Source organism: Coniophora puteana (assembly GCF_000271625.1).
Source record: "Coniophora puteana RWD-64-598 SS2 unplaced genomic scaffold CONPUscaffold_14, whole genome shotgun sequence".
NCBI lineage: Eukaryota > Fungi > Basidiomycota > Agaricomycetes > Boletales > Coniophoraceae > Coniophora > Coniophora puteana.
Window position 1 is genome coordinate 197,369 of NW_006913066.1, and position 14,054 is coordinate 211,422.

A 14,054-nucleotide genomic window follows, 5' to 3' on the forward strand; every position below is an offset into this window, starting at 1 on the left:
ACCACCTCGTCCGCTTTTTCATTTCCTACCGTTCCTTTTCCCCTCGTTCGTCGTTAACCTCGCTCTTCCATCATGTCCTCAGAAACAAAAATAACGACGATCCTCGTGTCAAATCTACACTGCAGCAGGTCAGTACTCCTCCGCGTGTCCTCCAGTCCATCTGTCGAACTCACACTTATGTCCTTCGATCAACAGCTGCGTACGCGCAATACAGCAGGCATTGTCGACACTCGCTCCCCCACCATCGGCCGTCAACGTTTCCATCGTCTCTCAGACTGTCACCGTAGAACACTCCCCAATGCTCTCGGGCGATGCTCTCCACTCCAGGCTCGATGAGGCAGGTTTCGATACTGTTGACACTGGGAAGGATCCCACAGAGGAGGGGCCTTCGATTCGACAGAGGACATTATCCGGCGTCAGCACTCTCTTATCGGGTAAACGGAGGAAGCACCTCCAGCATTGCACGCTCTGCCAGGAAATCGCACGCTTGGGTTCTCCAGTGTCTCAGCAAAATCTCATCGGATCCCAGGTCTCGCTGGGTAGAAACGTCGGGGAAGACTCGAGTCAACTGGAGAAACATGATCATGCACACCAAACGATTACAGATGACATGGCGTCATCTCGTTCCGGATCAATAGAACTCTCCGAAGTTAATGGACCATTTCTCCTCACGCTTTCTGTAGGCGGTATGACGTGCGCGGCCTGCTCCAATACTGTGACCGATTTGGTTTCTCAAGTACCTGGAGCATCCAATGTGGTCGTCAGCCTTTTGAGCAACTCTGCTACCGTAGAGATCACACACAAAGACCTGGCTGGCCAGGTGACAGAGACTATAGAGGATTGTGGCTTCGAAGCCGATGTCGTCAAGGTGGAACCCATATCTTCATCATCGAGCGAGACTTCCACCATCGGACCGAGACTTATTTCTCTTCGTGTGGATGGAATGTTCTGCGAGTAAGTCCCTTCCCTTTGATTTTACCGTCAGAATATTTACCCCATTCCAACAGACATTGTCCCGCCAAAATTATGGCGAGCCTCGAGAAGTTGGCCCCGAGCGTCACCATCGAGAAGTCTTTGGCAGACCTTAGAGATCCCATCCTCTCAGTTTCTTACGAGCCAGCACCACCGGACATTACAATCCGCCATATCGTATCCGCTATCGAGGCTGCGGACCCGCAGAACTTCAAAGTCTCGATTTACCGCCCACCATCGTTGGAACAGCGGGCCCGCATCATACAGCTCCAAGAGAGAAGGAATCTGCTCGGCCGCCTCATCTTCTCCGTCGTAGTCGCCATACCGACGTTCGTGATCGGCGTTGTCTATATGAGCCTCCTGCCAAACGGAAATACCGGAAAACAGTTTCTCATGGAGCCTATGTGGAATGGAAACGCTTCCCGGATCCAATGGGCGTTATTTTTCTGTGCGACGCCTGTCATGTTTTATGGTGCAGGGCTGTTTCATCGTAGGAGCATTAAGGAGATACGCGCTTTGTGGCGAAGGGGAAGCACCACGCCGATCCTTTCGCGTTTCACCAAGTTTGGCAGCATGAATCTTCTGGTATGTTGATCGCTCCTTCGCAGGTCAACTCTCACTGACCCACGCAATTTCCAGGTGTCATCAGGTGTATCGGTTGCTTACTTCTCGTCCATTGCGCTGTTGGCTCTGTCGGCGTCCCTGCCGCCTTCAGAAAGTGGTATGGGGGATACGACAACCTACTTTGACTCTGTTGTCTTCCTTACCATGTTTCTTCTGTGTGGTACGTTATTTTTTTCTCCGGTCAATATACTGTCTCTGACGGCACAATTAGGCCGCTACCTTGAGGCGTACAGCAAGGCCAGAACAGCCGATGCCATCACCGCTCTTGGTTCTCTTCGTCCCTCAGACGCCTTCCTCATCGCACCTCGGTCATCGTCTGAACCTTCGCTCGCCATAGCTCCGTTAGGAGACCCCGAAAAGGGTGATCCTGAAAAGGACAATGGAAATATGATGGCGCAGCCTGGCTTCTCGGTACAAAGAGTCAACGTCGATTTCCTGGAAGTTGGAGACATTGTCCGAGTGCAGCATGGATCCACCCCTCCAGCTGACGGTTCGATCGTTGCTGGCACGGATTGCGCCTTCGACGAGAGCTCTTTGACCGGTGAGGCTCGACTTATCAAGAAGCAGATTGGCGACCGAGTCTTCCTCGGGACGATCAATCAGTCGAAGCCTGTCGACATCAAAGTCGATGCCATCGGTGGTGTTACAATGTACGTTGTTTCCTGATTCCATCACATGTCGTGCCAGGTCTGATGCACTATGTAGGCTTGATCACATTGTCGATATCGTTCGAGAGGGACAGACTCGTCGAGCACCGATCGAGAGGATCGCAGACATAATTACCGGCTCGTTCGTGCCTGTCGTTACACTCCTTGCTATAATCACCTGGGTCGTCTGGCTCGGCCTGGGCTTCGGAGGCGGAATCCCGCGAAGCTACCTCGATACTAACGTGGGCGGCTGGAGTAAGTTCAAATTCTAAAACAATGAAAGACTCCTATAACTGATGGATTCGCCTTCGCTTGATGTAACCAGCCGTCTGGTCGCTCGAATTCGCCATCGCCGTCTTCGTCGTTGCGTGCCCGTGCGGTATTGGCCTCGCGGCTCCGACCGCGCTTCTCGTCGGCTCCGGGCTCGCTGCGAAATACGGCATTCTCGCACGTGGCGGCGGCGAAGCATTTCAGGAGATGGCCCAGCTCGACATCGTCGTGTTCGACAAGACGGGCACTCTTACTGAGGGCGGCCAGCCACAAGTCGTCGACTCTTTGGTCCTCGAGCCCGCCTCGCAGCGTTGGAGTCGCGAAGTCGTTCTAGGAATCGCGTCGGAGCTCGAGTCTGCGTCTTCCCACCCTCTCGGCATCGCCATCCGGTCGTTTGCGCAGGCGAATGCCGCGAAGGAGGTCACTGGTGTCGACTTTGACGAGGCCGCAGGCAGAGGCGTCAAGGGCCGCTTTGAGCAGCTCGACTGTGTTGCCATTATCGGGAATGAGGCGTGGATGCAAGAGCATGGTGCTTCCCTCGACCCCAACGTCGCACGCCAGCTCGACCAATGGAAATCCGAAGCTAAAAGTGTCATCCTTCTTGGTGCCACGCGCCCGGGAGGCGAAACATATGATATCATCGCCGTGTTCTCGGTGTCAGACCCTCTCCGCCCGGAGGCAAAAGGCGTCATCAGCCGTCTCGGCGACCTCAACATCGGTACATGGATGATCTCGGGGGACAACGAAGTCACGGCCAAGGCTGTCGCGCGGTCTGTTGGTATTGCAGAGTGCAATGTGATTGCAGGTGTTCTTCCCCACCAAAAAGCCGAGAAGATCGAGTGGCTGCAGAAGAATGGTGCTAAGCGCCCGCCTACTCGGCTTCAGCGCTTACTTCACAGGGGCCCGATGAATGAACGTTGCGTTGTCGCGATGACGGGTGACGGAATCAACGATGCACCTGTAGGCTGAATCCATATCCTCCTCTTCAGAGCACATCACTAATCGGAATGCGCAGGCTCTTGCAGCAGCCGATGTCGGCATTGCTATTGGCTCAGGAAGCGACGTGGCCCTCTCGAGCGCCTCGTTCATCCTAGTCTCGTCCAATCTCACAAGTCTTCTTACTTTGTCCGATCTCTCGCGCACTGTGTTCAACCGCGTTAAACTCAACTTCGTGAGTGATTATCTGACACATAAAAATCAGTGGCTGATTTGTACGACTACTTAGATGTGGGCTTTCATGTATAATATTATTGCGGTACCCATCGCTGCTGGTGTCATTTATCCGGCTCACAACGCCCGCCTCCCACCTGTGTGGGCTTCATTGGCAATGGCTCTTTCGTGAGTAGACCGGGTCTCTGGCGCCATAAAACTGATACTGATTCCTTTACGTCAGGTCTGTGTCAGTTATCTGTAGTTCGTTGCTACTCAAGCTTTATAAGGAGCCAAAAATCGACATTAACTCCAACTAGACCGTTTCCTCTACGATTTACACGCTGTCTGACGTTTTCATGCTATCTAACGCTATTATACGCTATCTTTATCATTTGCTAATGTCTTGTCATGGCTAGTGTATCATAACATTACATTGTATTATCTATGCATAGACGAATGAGATGCCCTGATCTATCGACGTTACACTACTGTCTACTCAGGCTGAGCGATCTCCCATCCGATGTTTTTTCCAGCCCAGAACGGAACCACTGTCTGGTCGCCCAGCGTCCATTCCTTTTCAACCAGACTTGTACTACGCCTCAACCTAACTTTCTTCGGCGCAAATCCAGCAGTACTTTGGTAGAACCGGCGACCGTGCCCGCTCACGAAGTTCTCAAGCTTATCCAACGCACCGAAAGACTCCAGCAGATGCGCAACGAGAGGTAGAAGGATAGGTGATGTGTAGACGCCGGCAGCGCATGGATCGGTCGGTGACGCTGTTGACTTTGCCAGGGTGTGATGCGGAGCAGAGTCAGAGCCCAAGAAGAACCTTGGGTGTCCTATATGAAGGGGGATGATCAGTGACAGAGATATTTAAGGCACGATTTGAGCTCGCCTTCTTTGATGACATCGCGCAGAGCCTGCCTGTCGTTCGGGTACTTGGCCACAGGTTTGCAGAAGTGGTAGGATTGGCCTGCCCAGTCGTCGACTGTGATGGCCAAATGATGTGCAGTGATTGTGCAAGCTACCGTGTCACCGAGTGACTTGACAGTTTCGATAGCTGCACGCGTAGTTGCGTGTTCCAGGACAATGCGGAGTCGAGGAAATTTTGTGTGAAGCTTGACGAGGTGAGGAAGGAACGTTTCTTCCGCGTTGAGGACGCATATGTTCTGTGAATCGTTAGCGAATGTTGATAAGATTAAGGATTAAGAACTTGCATTTGAGGCGTCTGAAGGAACTTCTCCGTGAAGGTTTAGCACTATGTCTTCCTCTTCCATTGCCTTGAAGACGGCATCGTACGCGTCATAAGATTCAATCCCACCATCCGAGTTTGTGGTAACTCCTCTCGGGTAGGATTTGACGCCTGCAGATCTATATGGTCGATGTTATCGGCGCCTAAAGCACATCTGTATACGTACCAGCGATGCCATTCTTCTTTGCCTTTCTGATCTCTTCTGGTGTAAGCTCAGGAGAGAGATACAGCGTCATCAAGTATTCGACGCGATCGTCGATAGACTTCAACTGCGCTTGGTACTCTAAAGCCTGATCTGTGTTCGTGATTGGAGGTTTGAGGTTGGGCTGGAGATGTCATTAGACATAGATGACAGCATATGCGCTTGTTCCCCTTGCCATGACATATGCCAGATGGAAACCTCCCTGATAGACATGCGGTGTGACAAGCTTCGACAGCTCGCCTTGCCTGAGGTGGACATGGAAATCTGCAGGTGCGGTTACCTGGAGGACGTCGGCCATTGCAGTTGTGGAGATATGTAGGGACTGATTGTGGTCAGGGGTAATCGAAAATAAGCTTCGAAGAATATTGATCTTTGCTAAAGATCACGATCACGTGGTGCCTCGTGTTCGTCGCGTCAGTTGACTTTTGAACACATTGATACAAGGAGACACCGCTCACTCCCCTTCACGACGGCGACCTTTATTTGCTGTCGTCGACATCTACGACGCCTAACTCAGCACAGATAATACCACCATGGTCTCTGCCGGATCGATAACTGTAGCAGGTGCGTATCCCACTGCCCTTGTCGCTATATGTCCCAAATGCTAATAGGGCGGCACAGTCCGTGTACGGCCACCCACCAGCTGGGAGGCCAGACGTCTGCCCGAGACAACCTATGAAACGACTCTCCGAGGAGATGGAACCCTCGCCACACCCATGAAACCTGTAACACAATCGGCACCATTACGCAACATCGTCCAGATAGTAGATGACCGCATTCTTACATTTGACCCCAGGGAACAGGACCCAGCACGAGCCTTCGTTGAGCGAGGGTTCATGCCTCCAGGAACGAAGAGATATAAAGACAGACGATTTATGTTCGACAAGGTCCTTGATAGCCAAGCACAGCAGCCCTATGTCTATGAAGCTACTGCAAAACCACTTCTGTCCGGTTTGCTGGAAGGATACAATGCGACTGTGTTCGCGTACGGAGTACGTTTTTACTACCTCATTTATTCTTCTACATGCTTATACGCCAAGAGGCTACAGGATGTGGCAAAACACATACCATCAGTGGCACGGAGGATGATCCTGGGATCATCTATCTCGCAATGTCCGATCTCTTTCAACGTATAGAAGATCGCCAAGATGAATGGAGCACGGAAGTCTCTGTCACTTTCCTAGAGATTTACAACGAGGAAATTCGGGACCTTCTCGCTGAGCCAGGCACGCCCACACCACGAGGTGGACTTCAGATACGTGAGGACAAGTCAGTAAAGGTCGTCGGGCTTTCAGAGCTGCATCCCGCCAGCGCAGATCAAGTAAAGGAGATCGTACTGCTAGGAAACTCGAGACGGACACAATCTCCTACACACGCTAATGAAACCTCTTCTCGTTCTCATGCCGTGCTCCAAGTCCATCTTACCCAGGCTCCCCGAACTGCATCTCTCACCGAGCAACGGACGGTGGCGACTCTATCTATCATCGATCTGGCTGGCAGTGAACGTGCTGCAGCAACGACAAACATGGGTCAGCGTATGGTAGAAGGTGCCAACATCAACAAATCCCTCCTAGCTCTTGGCAACTGCATCAACGCGCTCTGTGAGAGCGGAGGTGCCGTTCGCCACGTCCCGTACAGGAACAGCAAGCTTACTCGCCTGCTCAAGTTCTCGCTAGGCGGGAACTGCAAGACGGTCATGGTGGTCTGCGTAGCACCGACATCAGCACACTTCGACGACACCCATAATACTCTTGTGTACGCCGAACGAGCCACCAAGATCAAGACGAAGGTTGTCACTCGTAATGTTGTCAACGTGGACCGCCACGTTGGTCAGTACGTGCAGGCGATCAACAGGCTCAATGACGAGGTCAGAGAGCTCAAAGAGAAGCTTGCTGGCAAACTTGGCAAGGAGGCCGAGATTGCGAACCGCAAGAAATCGCAAGCCAAGGAGGAGGTCGAGCGTGTCCGAAAGGATCTCAGCTCTCGGACGGAGCAGACCCAACCATCCATCGCAGACGGCGCTTCTTGTTCGGGGAAAATTTCCGTTGCTGAGATCAAGTTGCAAGCCATCCGCGTCCGCTTGGCCCAGATTGCATCACAAGCTTCCTCATCTTCACTGTCACCAGAACTTGGGGCTGAACGCGCTTTGCTTCAGGCTCTGGCAGCTCCCGAAGAACAGGTCGTGAAGCCGGATTCGGCGCTTAGGACCCGCTACAGCCGCTCGTTGAACTCTCTTAACATGTTCGAGGCTACCTTGCGAGCCGTATCGGAGCGTCGCTCTGACAAACTCGACGATGTCAGTGTGGAAAGTGTCAGGGCTGAGGCTCATAGTCGGAGAGCGGAGATGGACCAGATTAAGGCGGAAGCCGAGAAGAACGCTGTTAAAGAGTCGTTCAACGCTCAAACTGAGATGGTTGTCAGCCTCTTAGGCATGGTTGGACGCTGCACCGTCATGCTCATGGAAGCCAGCAAGGTTCTTCGCACTGCGGTGGAAGAAGGGAATGATGGAATGGAAGGCACCGTGCGGTCTATGTCGGCGTCATTGAAGAACATTGCCGACCAGAATGACGAGGCCTTCAACGCGTTAGTCGGTCAGTCGACGGCAGTATACACCTTGCAAGAGGCCCCAGCCTCGTTCAGCTCATTTTCCAGACATTCTTTCGCCGCCCCACCCGCTCCCGTTCAGCAGCAGCCCCAGACGAAAGCCGCTCATCGGTTGTCGTACAACCCTGTCATGTCTCCCCCACGCAGACACTACAAGTCACCGCGCAAGTCGATTCGCCAGAGTATTGGTCAACCATACCGCCGCGCAGGCCCGGAGAAGGAGAAGAAGAGTGTGCAATGGAGAGATGAGGCTGGCCAGGGCAACCTTGTGGACTCCAGTTTCCGTAAACCAGCTGTGACTGTGATGCCATCCAGCGATAGTGGTGGCAGCATAGGGCGCCCGCCATCCTCCTTGGGTTCGGAAAGCGAATGGGAGGATGAGCGCACAGAGGATAGCTTTAACCTCAATTTCTTCGCCACCTCTAGTCGGGAAGTTCCGCAACCGAGGTCATCGTTATCTTCTAGCCTACGGTCGAGCTTGGGTGGCCGGACGACACGCTCGATGTCTAAAGCCAAGGCACCAACTTTGGGCTCTGTAGTCGAAGCAGATGAGCAAGGTTCGCCACGCAAAGCGCCTCCATTGTCGGATCGCGACATGAACCACATGATATCGCAAGGTGAGGGCGGCAACAGCGGTTCTTCACTTCGCTTGTCCAAAGGTAAAGGTCGACAGGGAAGCCCTGCTCGCCGTATACCGGCATCGTCCATCCCGACGCCTCAGTCGACAAAGCATGCACGGCGCCGGTCCACCGTCGGCCCCATGCGCAGCGAGAAGACGCGGCGTAGGTCAAGCATGATCCCGCAGCCTGCACTGGCCTCGGGTGACGAGCCGGGCGAATCTATCTCGGCGAACAGCGGCCCGCGGCGCGTCGAGGTCGGCCGCTCGCCGAAGCGTCCCAAACGACTGTCGCTCATGGGCAACGCGTCACGCACGCTCCGCGCGAGATCAACTCCGGGCGCGTCGTCGCTGCCTGATTCGAACTCGAGCAGCTTTGTGGGCGATATGAGCATGCGTTCGGGGAAGCCTACGTGGAAATGATTTTCGGGCGATGTTGATGCCTAGACGTTACAGTATATATTCGGCTAGTCGCAGGCTGGAAGCCTCCTACTTATTATCCCATGATACACTTACGACCTTTATGTTCTTGGTTTTGCATTCACATGCCTGTTATTTGATCTAATGGTCCTCGTTAATCCTTTCTGCCCTTTAAGATGTTGTCTATCTGTGTAGTAATTTCTTATGCAATCCTATTCACCTCAGGCTTCTGAGAAGCACGACGGCGCTGTTCAAGCTGGCCGTTTGATAATGGAGACCACTGAAGTTAGATCATTGAAGCCTAGCGGCTGAAGTGAACATGAGGAAAATAGAGGTTTCAATATATTAACCTGAAGCCAACCCATAGTAAAAACCTAGATTATACGCTTTACTTCAAAGAATGACTGTTTCAGGGAGTGTCAGTGTTTTCTAGTGGCTGGAAGTTGCACAGTTTCGTACCTTCAAGTAGTAAACCTGCCACGCGACCACTGAGAACAGCACAACAGTCTGCATGACAGACCACCACTTAACGCGATCGTTGGTCGACTCTGCAGTATCACGATGTCTCCGCTCACGCACAACGATGTACTCCTGCTCGTCCTTGACAGAGGTCAGGCCAATGGCCAGGTTACGGATCTCGCGTTCTACGGGGGCAACAACTTCTGTATGGAGGCTTGAGATTTATGGATTTAAATCTAGTGCAAATCACTCACCGTCTTCTGCGACGTAGATGATACCGTGCACGTTGAAGCTGGAGTGGATTGATGAGTGTTTGTCTCGTCCGGAAATGGCGGATATGCTCACCTAACCCATTTGTCGGCTACCGAGCTCATTTCGTTCGAGAAACAGTATTCGTAGCGGCCGTCTTTCGAAGCGGCAAATGAAGCTGAGCCTGTGTTCTGCTTGTCATGTTTTGCTAGTTGGACGTTCTCTGGGTCTGTGAGCTGTGGGAGGTCTTAATTCCGGATGTGGAGGTACACGTCGCGTCGGGCGTACCGTGAAGTCGATGTCCAGGTGTCCACCATCTCCAACTTGATACGTTACGGTCATCTTAATGCATACTGAGAGTTACAGCCCAAGAAGATGTGAGTTGCAGACCGACGCACCTGGTCATTTTCGTGCAAGTCCTCAAAGAAACACTCCTTCTTCGATGCTGCGACCTCGATCATGTGAGCTGAAATGAGAGGGATGATCGCGAGCAGCAGAAAGCATATTGAGGTGATGAAATGGGTATACGAGCGGGCCATGACGGTGAGGAGGATCGTAAAGTCGAGTAGAATATGAATAGACAATGTCGAGTACGGCAACGGGTTCTAGGACACGGTCTTGGGCGGACCCCGGGGAGTGAGAGTGTCAGTGGGGCCGCGCGTACATCATTTTCTTGAGCGCGCGCAAAGATCACGATAATAATTGTCTGCTTTCGATTTCCTCTGCCATCTCTCTTTCCTCCATCGTCCCGTTCTTCTTTTTCCAACTTCTCATAAACATGGCTGATTCCAACGATCCCCTCGCTCCCAAGGTTCGTCCCGATCCCGACCCCGCAACCGCGATGCGTCCTCTCGATCTCCGCATGATGGGCACTGGGCATTCCGGTCTGATCATCTCTGTGCACATAGCAGCAGGACGAGGAGGCCGACGTCCACTTCGAGCCCGTCATCAAGCTCACCGAGCAGGTCGATGTTAAGACCATGGAGGAGGACGAGGAGGCTGTGTTCAAAATGTACGTTCTAAGTCTTACCGTTCTAATGCACCAAGCCCCGTTGTACGATCGCGCTTAACATTCTCTAGGCGCGCCAAGCTCTTCAGGTTCGATACCCCCGCATCTGAATGGAAGGAAAGAGGTACTGGCGACGTCCGTCTGCTCAAGCACAGGGAGACAGGCAATGTCCGCCTGGTCATGAGACGCGACAAGACCCTCAAGGTCTGCGCGAACCACATTAGTGCGTATCTACTTTCTCATGTGTTGGTCTTCGGAACCAACAAAGATCTAACCGGGACTGTAGTTTCTGCTGATATGCGTCTGCAGCCAAACATTGGCTCGGACCGCAGTTGGGTCTGGAAGGTCGCCGCTGACTACTCTGAATCTCCTCCCACTTCCGAGACTCTTGCTATCCGCTTCGGCAACTCAGATTGTGAGTAACATGCTATCATTATGTTGTGCCATCGATTTATCACGCTCCGAAGACGCCAAAGACTTCAAGATTGCCTTTGAGAAGGCACAGAAGGAAAATTCGGGTCCTACTGAGGAGACTCCGGCCGCTGAAGCACCAGTCGTAGAAGAGAAGCCCGAAGGTGCCGAGGAAGAGACGAAGGAAGAAGAGGCTAAGGAGGAGGCTGCAGAGGAGGCCAAGGAAGAGGCTAAGGAGGAAGCTGCCGAAGAACCCAAGGAGTAAACTGCTCCTTGTTCTCTGGCCTTTTCTTCTTTCTCGACTTCAGTCTTGCGACACCTCTTGACTATCCTCCCCGGATAGTGTACAACATCACCTACCATCCACTTCCTTCGTCAAAGCAATGATAAGAAGCTCTTGTTGTAGATTTACACATCATTTGACAGGTTTGATCCCTTCAGCTGTATTATCCGTTAGTGTTCTGGTCATGCTCATCCTCTATTCAATACCCAAAGAGTGAGAGTTTCTGTGTTCTGAATGCGTCGCTCTTATCTGTAACTTGCTGGTCTTGGAGAAAGCTATTGTCCCTGAGCGAAAGTAGAATAATGTTCTATGATACAGATGATGTGCCGCCAAAAGTCGAAACGTTAAAGGGACTCAGGCTCTGTCTCCCGAGATTCTTCCTCTGCCCATGCCGCCCAAAAAGTGGCACCCTCTCCCCGGCTCCAGTATAACGCTGATTGCTTGCCTTTGACAACATCTGCATTAATGAGAACGTGTTTGACGTTCTGTGTGATCGTTCAGGCCAATAATCCTTGGAAGTTTGCATTACTCACCGATCCTCTGCAAAAGGAAGAGACATCAGCGCTGGACATTTTTGTTTGTGGAAGACACGCCACTTACGGTACTTCATACATAGGTTCCAAGAGCAATCGTTCCTGATGGGAAGGGTAAGTACACAGACGAACTTGGAAGCCAATAATAGAACATACCATGATACCTCTCAGTCCTCTCGCGCCACCACCCCTCTCCGCTGCCATGCGACAAATCTCGTTCAGAGCAGAGCTCGTGAACCGCAGCTCTACTCCTGAATAGCCAAAGAGAGCGACATATTGGGAGACAAGTGATCCGCGAACTTCAGTGAGGATTTTTCGGAGATCAGAGACGGAGAGAGGGGAGAGGGTAGTCATGGAGGGAAGGCGAGAGATAAATTCTGGGATAAATCTGAAGGGCGGCGTTGAGTCCATACCCTTAATTTGCCGACGCGAACATTAACTCACCCATATTTCACAAGGTCTGACGGAGGGCTTTTAGACCAACTCTTTAGTGTCTGACAGTTGAGCCACTTACCGGAGGGTTCTATCAAGTCTAGGTAGTTTTGTTGACCACCTGTCTTATTTGGTGTAAAGAACGGCATCGATCCTGGGACTCGGGCTTCATCCTCTTGGGGAACAAGATTGGCGGTGAAGCCAATGGACTAAAGACCAGACATTAGTATTATGACCTCTCCTCAGGATACTAGCTAATCCTACCCCTTTGGCGACGCGTCGTTTCACTACGTTGTCCAGACCAACAAACGCACCACTAAGGATGAACAGTACGTTTGAGGTATCGATGTTGTATGATTCTGGGCGCTCTGCAACTTCATGAAGTTTGAATGACGTATTGAGGTGACGATGGACACTAACGCGGCATGGGCTGAGGTCGTTGACCCGGTCGTGTTCTACTCTCGGGACCTGTTGGCATCGCGTCCATTGCTCCAGGCGCCTTACCCTGCACCGTAACAACAGAGCCTTCCATCATGCGAAGAAGTGCTTGCTGTACACCTTCTCCGCCCACATCCCGGGAGCCCTCAATGCCGGTACCGCCAGACTTCCGGGCAATCTTGTCAACTTCGTCGATGTAGACAATACCCATGCTATCCAAGGCTCATGAGCAGGATTCCTGCGCAGGGATTTTCTTACAACGAACCTGGCCCTGTTAGGATCGTAATTTGCTGCTTGAAGCTAGTGGAATGATTAATGAAGAGGTGACTTTGGGGAAGGTGTGCGTACCAGTCGTTGAATCGCTGCGTCCACGTCTTCACCGACATCTGTCATGCTGTTAATTAACGCGTCTAATGGCAACGATATTCCAACAACTGACAGCCAGCCTTCGGACCTTTATTAGCTGACAGTCGCAGCGGAAGCTCATACACTTACTTGTGTGAAAGAGGTGGCATCGCTAACTGAAAATGGTACATCCAACACGCGAGCTAGCGTGCGTGCAAGCAGTGTCTTGCCTAATCTCTTGTGAACTTAGAGATCAAACTCGGCAGGGACATTATTTTCTTACCAGAGCCCGTTGGCCCTCTACACAGTGGCCGATTCAGATGGGAAGCAAGCACTGGGAATAGAATGTGATTGACATTACTAATACATTGCTCTTCTCGAATAGAGGAATCGATTGGCGGGGGTATAATGAGGAGAGCGGCGAGAGAGAACGATGAGGGTGAGGGTGTATGCGAGCTGAGGACACGTCTGGGCGGGCAGCTACGCACAGCTCATCAGCTTCATTCACTTGCGCATCACAATTGAATAGGGCCGGATCGCTTACCGTCCTGGGGTCCCGAGGTCGCCCAGTCTGCTTCGTCATCTGCTTGTGTGGACGCAAGATTTGCCTGTACTCTGTTATAGTGGTTAAATACACTGTATGGAGTGAGTTCCATGGCTCTCCTTGAAATGATAATCGGCGTACGCACGCTACAGAGAGAACCTTCTTGGCGTTCTCCTGGCCGATCACGAACTCGTCGAGGTATTGGGCCAGCTGATCGAACTCAACAGTTCAAAGGTAGCCCAGCATTGATAGTCCCCAGTGAAGACGCACCTGGCGCGGTGTTGCCAGGCCTGCCGGTCTGAAGGTGTTATCCTCACCACTCTCTCTTGCGACATGTTCATAGCGAGGCTGAGTTCGGAGATTTCGGGCGATGACCCGGAGAGAGCGCGAGGACCAGACCATCGAAGACAGGTGGTTACGATACAGCAGAAGGTGTGAGAGAACAGAAGCTTCGTCACTGAAATCGAGGTGGTTGATATCGGCAGGTGTCTTGGACGTGGTGATACAAGAGTCCTTGTGTGACTCTCTGGGTCCGACTGGGGACAAGGTCGGCCTCCGATGCAGGCGGGCAACGGACGCTTTAGGGCAAATA

The 14,054-nt window shown here is 52.2% G+C and overlaps 5 protein-coding genes across 5 annotated transcripts; 2 read left to right on the top strand and 3 right to left on the bottom strand.

Moving 5' to 3' along the window:
• Positions 1–72: 72 nt before the first annotated feature.
• On the top strand, positions 73–3,982 carry CONPUDRAFT_130582 (heavy metal translocatin; the record flags this gene model as incomplete). The annotated part of the gene is made up of 11 exons (XM_007775230.1): positions 73–128; positions 196–563; positions 639–954; positions 1,008–1,557; positions 1,612–1,756; positions 1,808–2,246; positions 2,302–2,498; positions 2,569–3,473; positions 3,529–3,684; positions 3,739–3,851; positions 3,907–3,982. The coding sequence occupies 11 exons, from the start codon at positions 73–75 to the stop codon at positions 3,980–3,982; spliced, it is 3,321 nt and encodes a 1,106-aa protein (XP_007773420.1).
• A 134-nt stretch (positions 3,983–4,116) lies between these two features.
• Positions 4,117–5,428, bottom strand: CONPUDRAFT_139600 (dihydroorotase). Its single transcript, XM_007775231.1, has 5 exons — positions 5,295–5,428; positions 5,084–5,243; positions 4,883–5,028; positions 4,561–4,834; positions 4,117–4,504 (listed from the first exon to the last, which is right to left on the bottom strand). Exons 1-5 carry the CDS (start codon positions 5,415–5,417, stop codon positions 4,158–4,160), a joined length of 1,050 nt encoding a protein of 349 aa, XP_007773421.1. The 5' UTR covers positions 5,418–5,428; the 3' UTR covers positions 4,117–4,157.
• A 158-nt stretch (positions 5,429–5,586) lies between these two features.
• CONPUDRAFT_146687 (kinesin-domain-containing protein) lies at positions 5,587–8,979 on the top strand. The gene is made up of 3 exons (XM_007775232.1): positions 5,587–5,683; positions 5,741–6,111; positions 6,162–8,979. The coding sequence occupies exons 1-3, from the start codon at positions 5,653–5,655 to the stop codon at positions 8,760–8,762; spliced, it is 3,003 nt and encodes a 1,000-aa protein (XP_007773422.1). The 5' UTR covers positions 5,587–5,652; the 3' UTR covers positions 8,763–8,979.
• Positions 8,980–9,133: 154 nt separating this feature from the next.
• On the bottom strand, positions 9,134–10,006 carry CONPUDRAFT_158188 (COPII-coated vesicle protein; the record flags this gene model as incomplete). The annotated part of the gene is made up of 6 exons (XM_007775233.1): positions 9,134–9,163; positions 9,219–9,421; positions 9,473–9,510; positions 9,564–9,703; positions 9,756–9,809; positions 9,866–10,006. The coding sequence occupies 6 exons, from the start codon at positions 10,004–10,006 to the stop codon at positions 9,134–9,136; spliced, it is 606 nt and encodes a 201-aa protein (XP_007773423.1).
• A 937-nt stretch (positions 10,007–10,943) lies between these two features.
• Positions 10,944–13,864, bottom strand: CONPUDRAFT_130594 (ClpX ATPase regulatory subunit; the record flags this gene model as incomplete). The annotated part of the gene is made up of 17 exons (XM_007775234.1): positions 10,944–11,655; positions 11,704–11,710; positions 11,771–11,805; positions 11,860–12,091; positions 12,148–12,163; positions 12,218–12,344; positions 12,400–12,503; positions 12,556–12,785; positions 12,839–12,873; positions 12,922–12,959; positions 13,013–13,019; positions 13,069–13,148; positions 13,202–13,218; positions 13,275–13,398; positions 13,463–13,554; positions 13,608–13,672; positions 13,733–13,864. 17 exons carry the CDS (start codon positions 13,862–13,864, stop codon positions 11,515–11,517), a joined length of 1,482 nt encoding a protein of 493 aa, XP_007773424.1. The 3' UTR covers positions 10,944–11,514.
• Between the last annotated feature and the right edge of the window lie 190 nt (positions 13,865–14,054).

What these genes read in the sequence shown, in the direction of transcription:
- CONPUDRAFT_139600 (XM_007775231.1), bottom strand. Translation starts at nt 5,417, where the DNA reads ATGGCCGACGTCCTCCAGGTAACCGCACCTGCAGATTTCCATGTCCAC. An exon ending in AAAGAAGAATGGCATCGCTG is followed by an intron (nt 5,029 to 5,083) that starts GTACGTATACAG and finishes ATAGATCTGCAG; the next exon opens with GCGTCAAATCCTACCCGAGA. An exon ending in GCGCGATGTCATCAAAGAAG is followed by an intron (nt 4,505 to 4,560) that starts GCGAGCTCAAAT and finishes CCCTTCATATAG; the next exon opens with GACACCCAAGGTTCTTCTTG.
- CONPUDRAFT_146687 (XM_007775232.1), top strand. Translation starts at nt 5,653, where the DNA reads ATGGTCTCTGCCGGATCGATAACTGTAGCAG. An exon ending in CGGATCGATAACTGTAGCAG is followed by an intron (nt 5,684 to 5,740) that starts GTGCGTATCCCA and finishes AGGGCGGCACAG; the next exon opens with TCCGTGTACGGCCACCCACC. An exon ending in CGACTGTGTTCGCGTACGGA is followed by an intron (nt 6,112 to 6,161) that starts GTACGTTTTTAC and finishes ATACGCCAAGAG; the next exon opens with GCTACAGGATGTGGCAAAAC.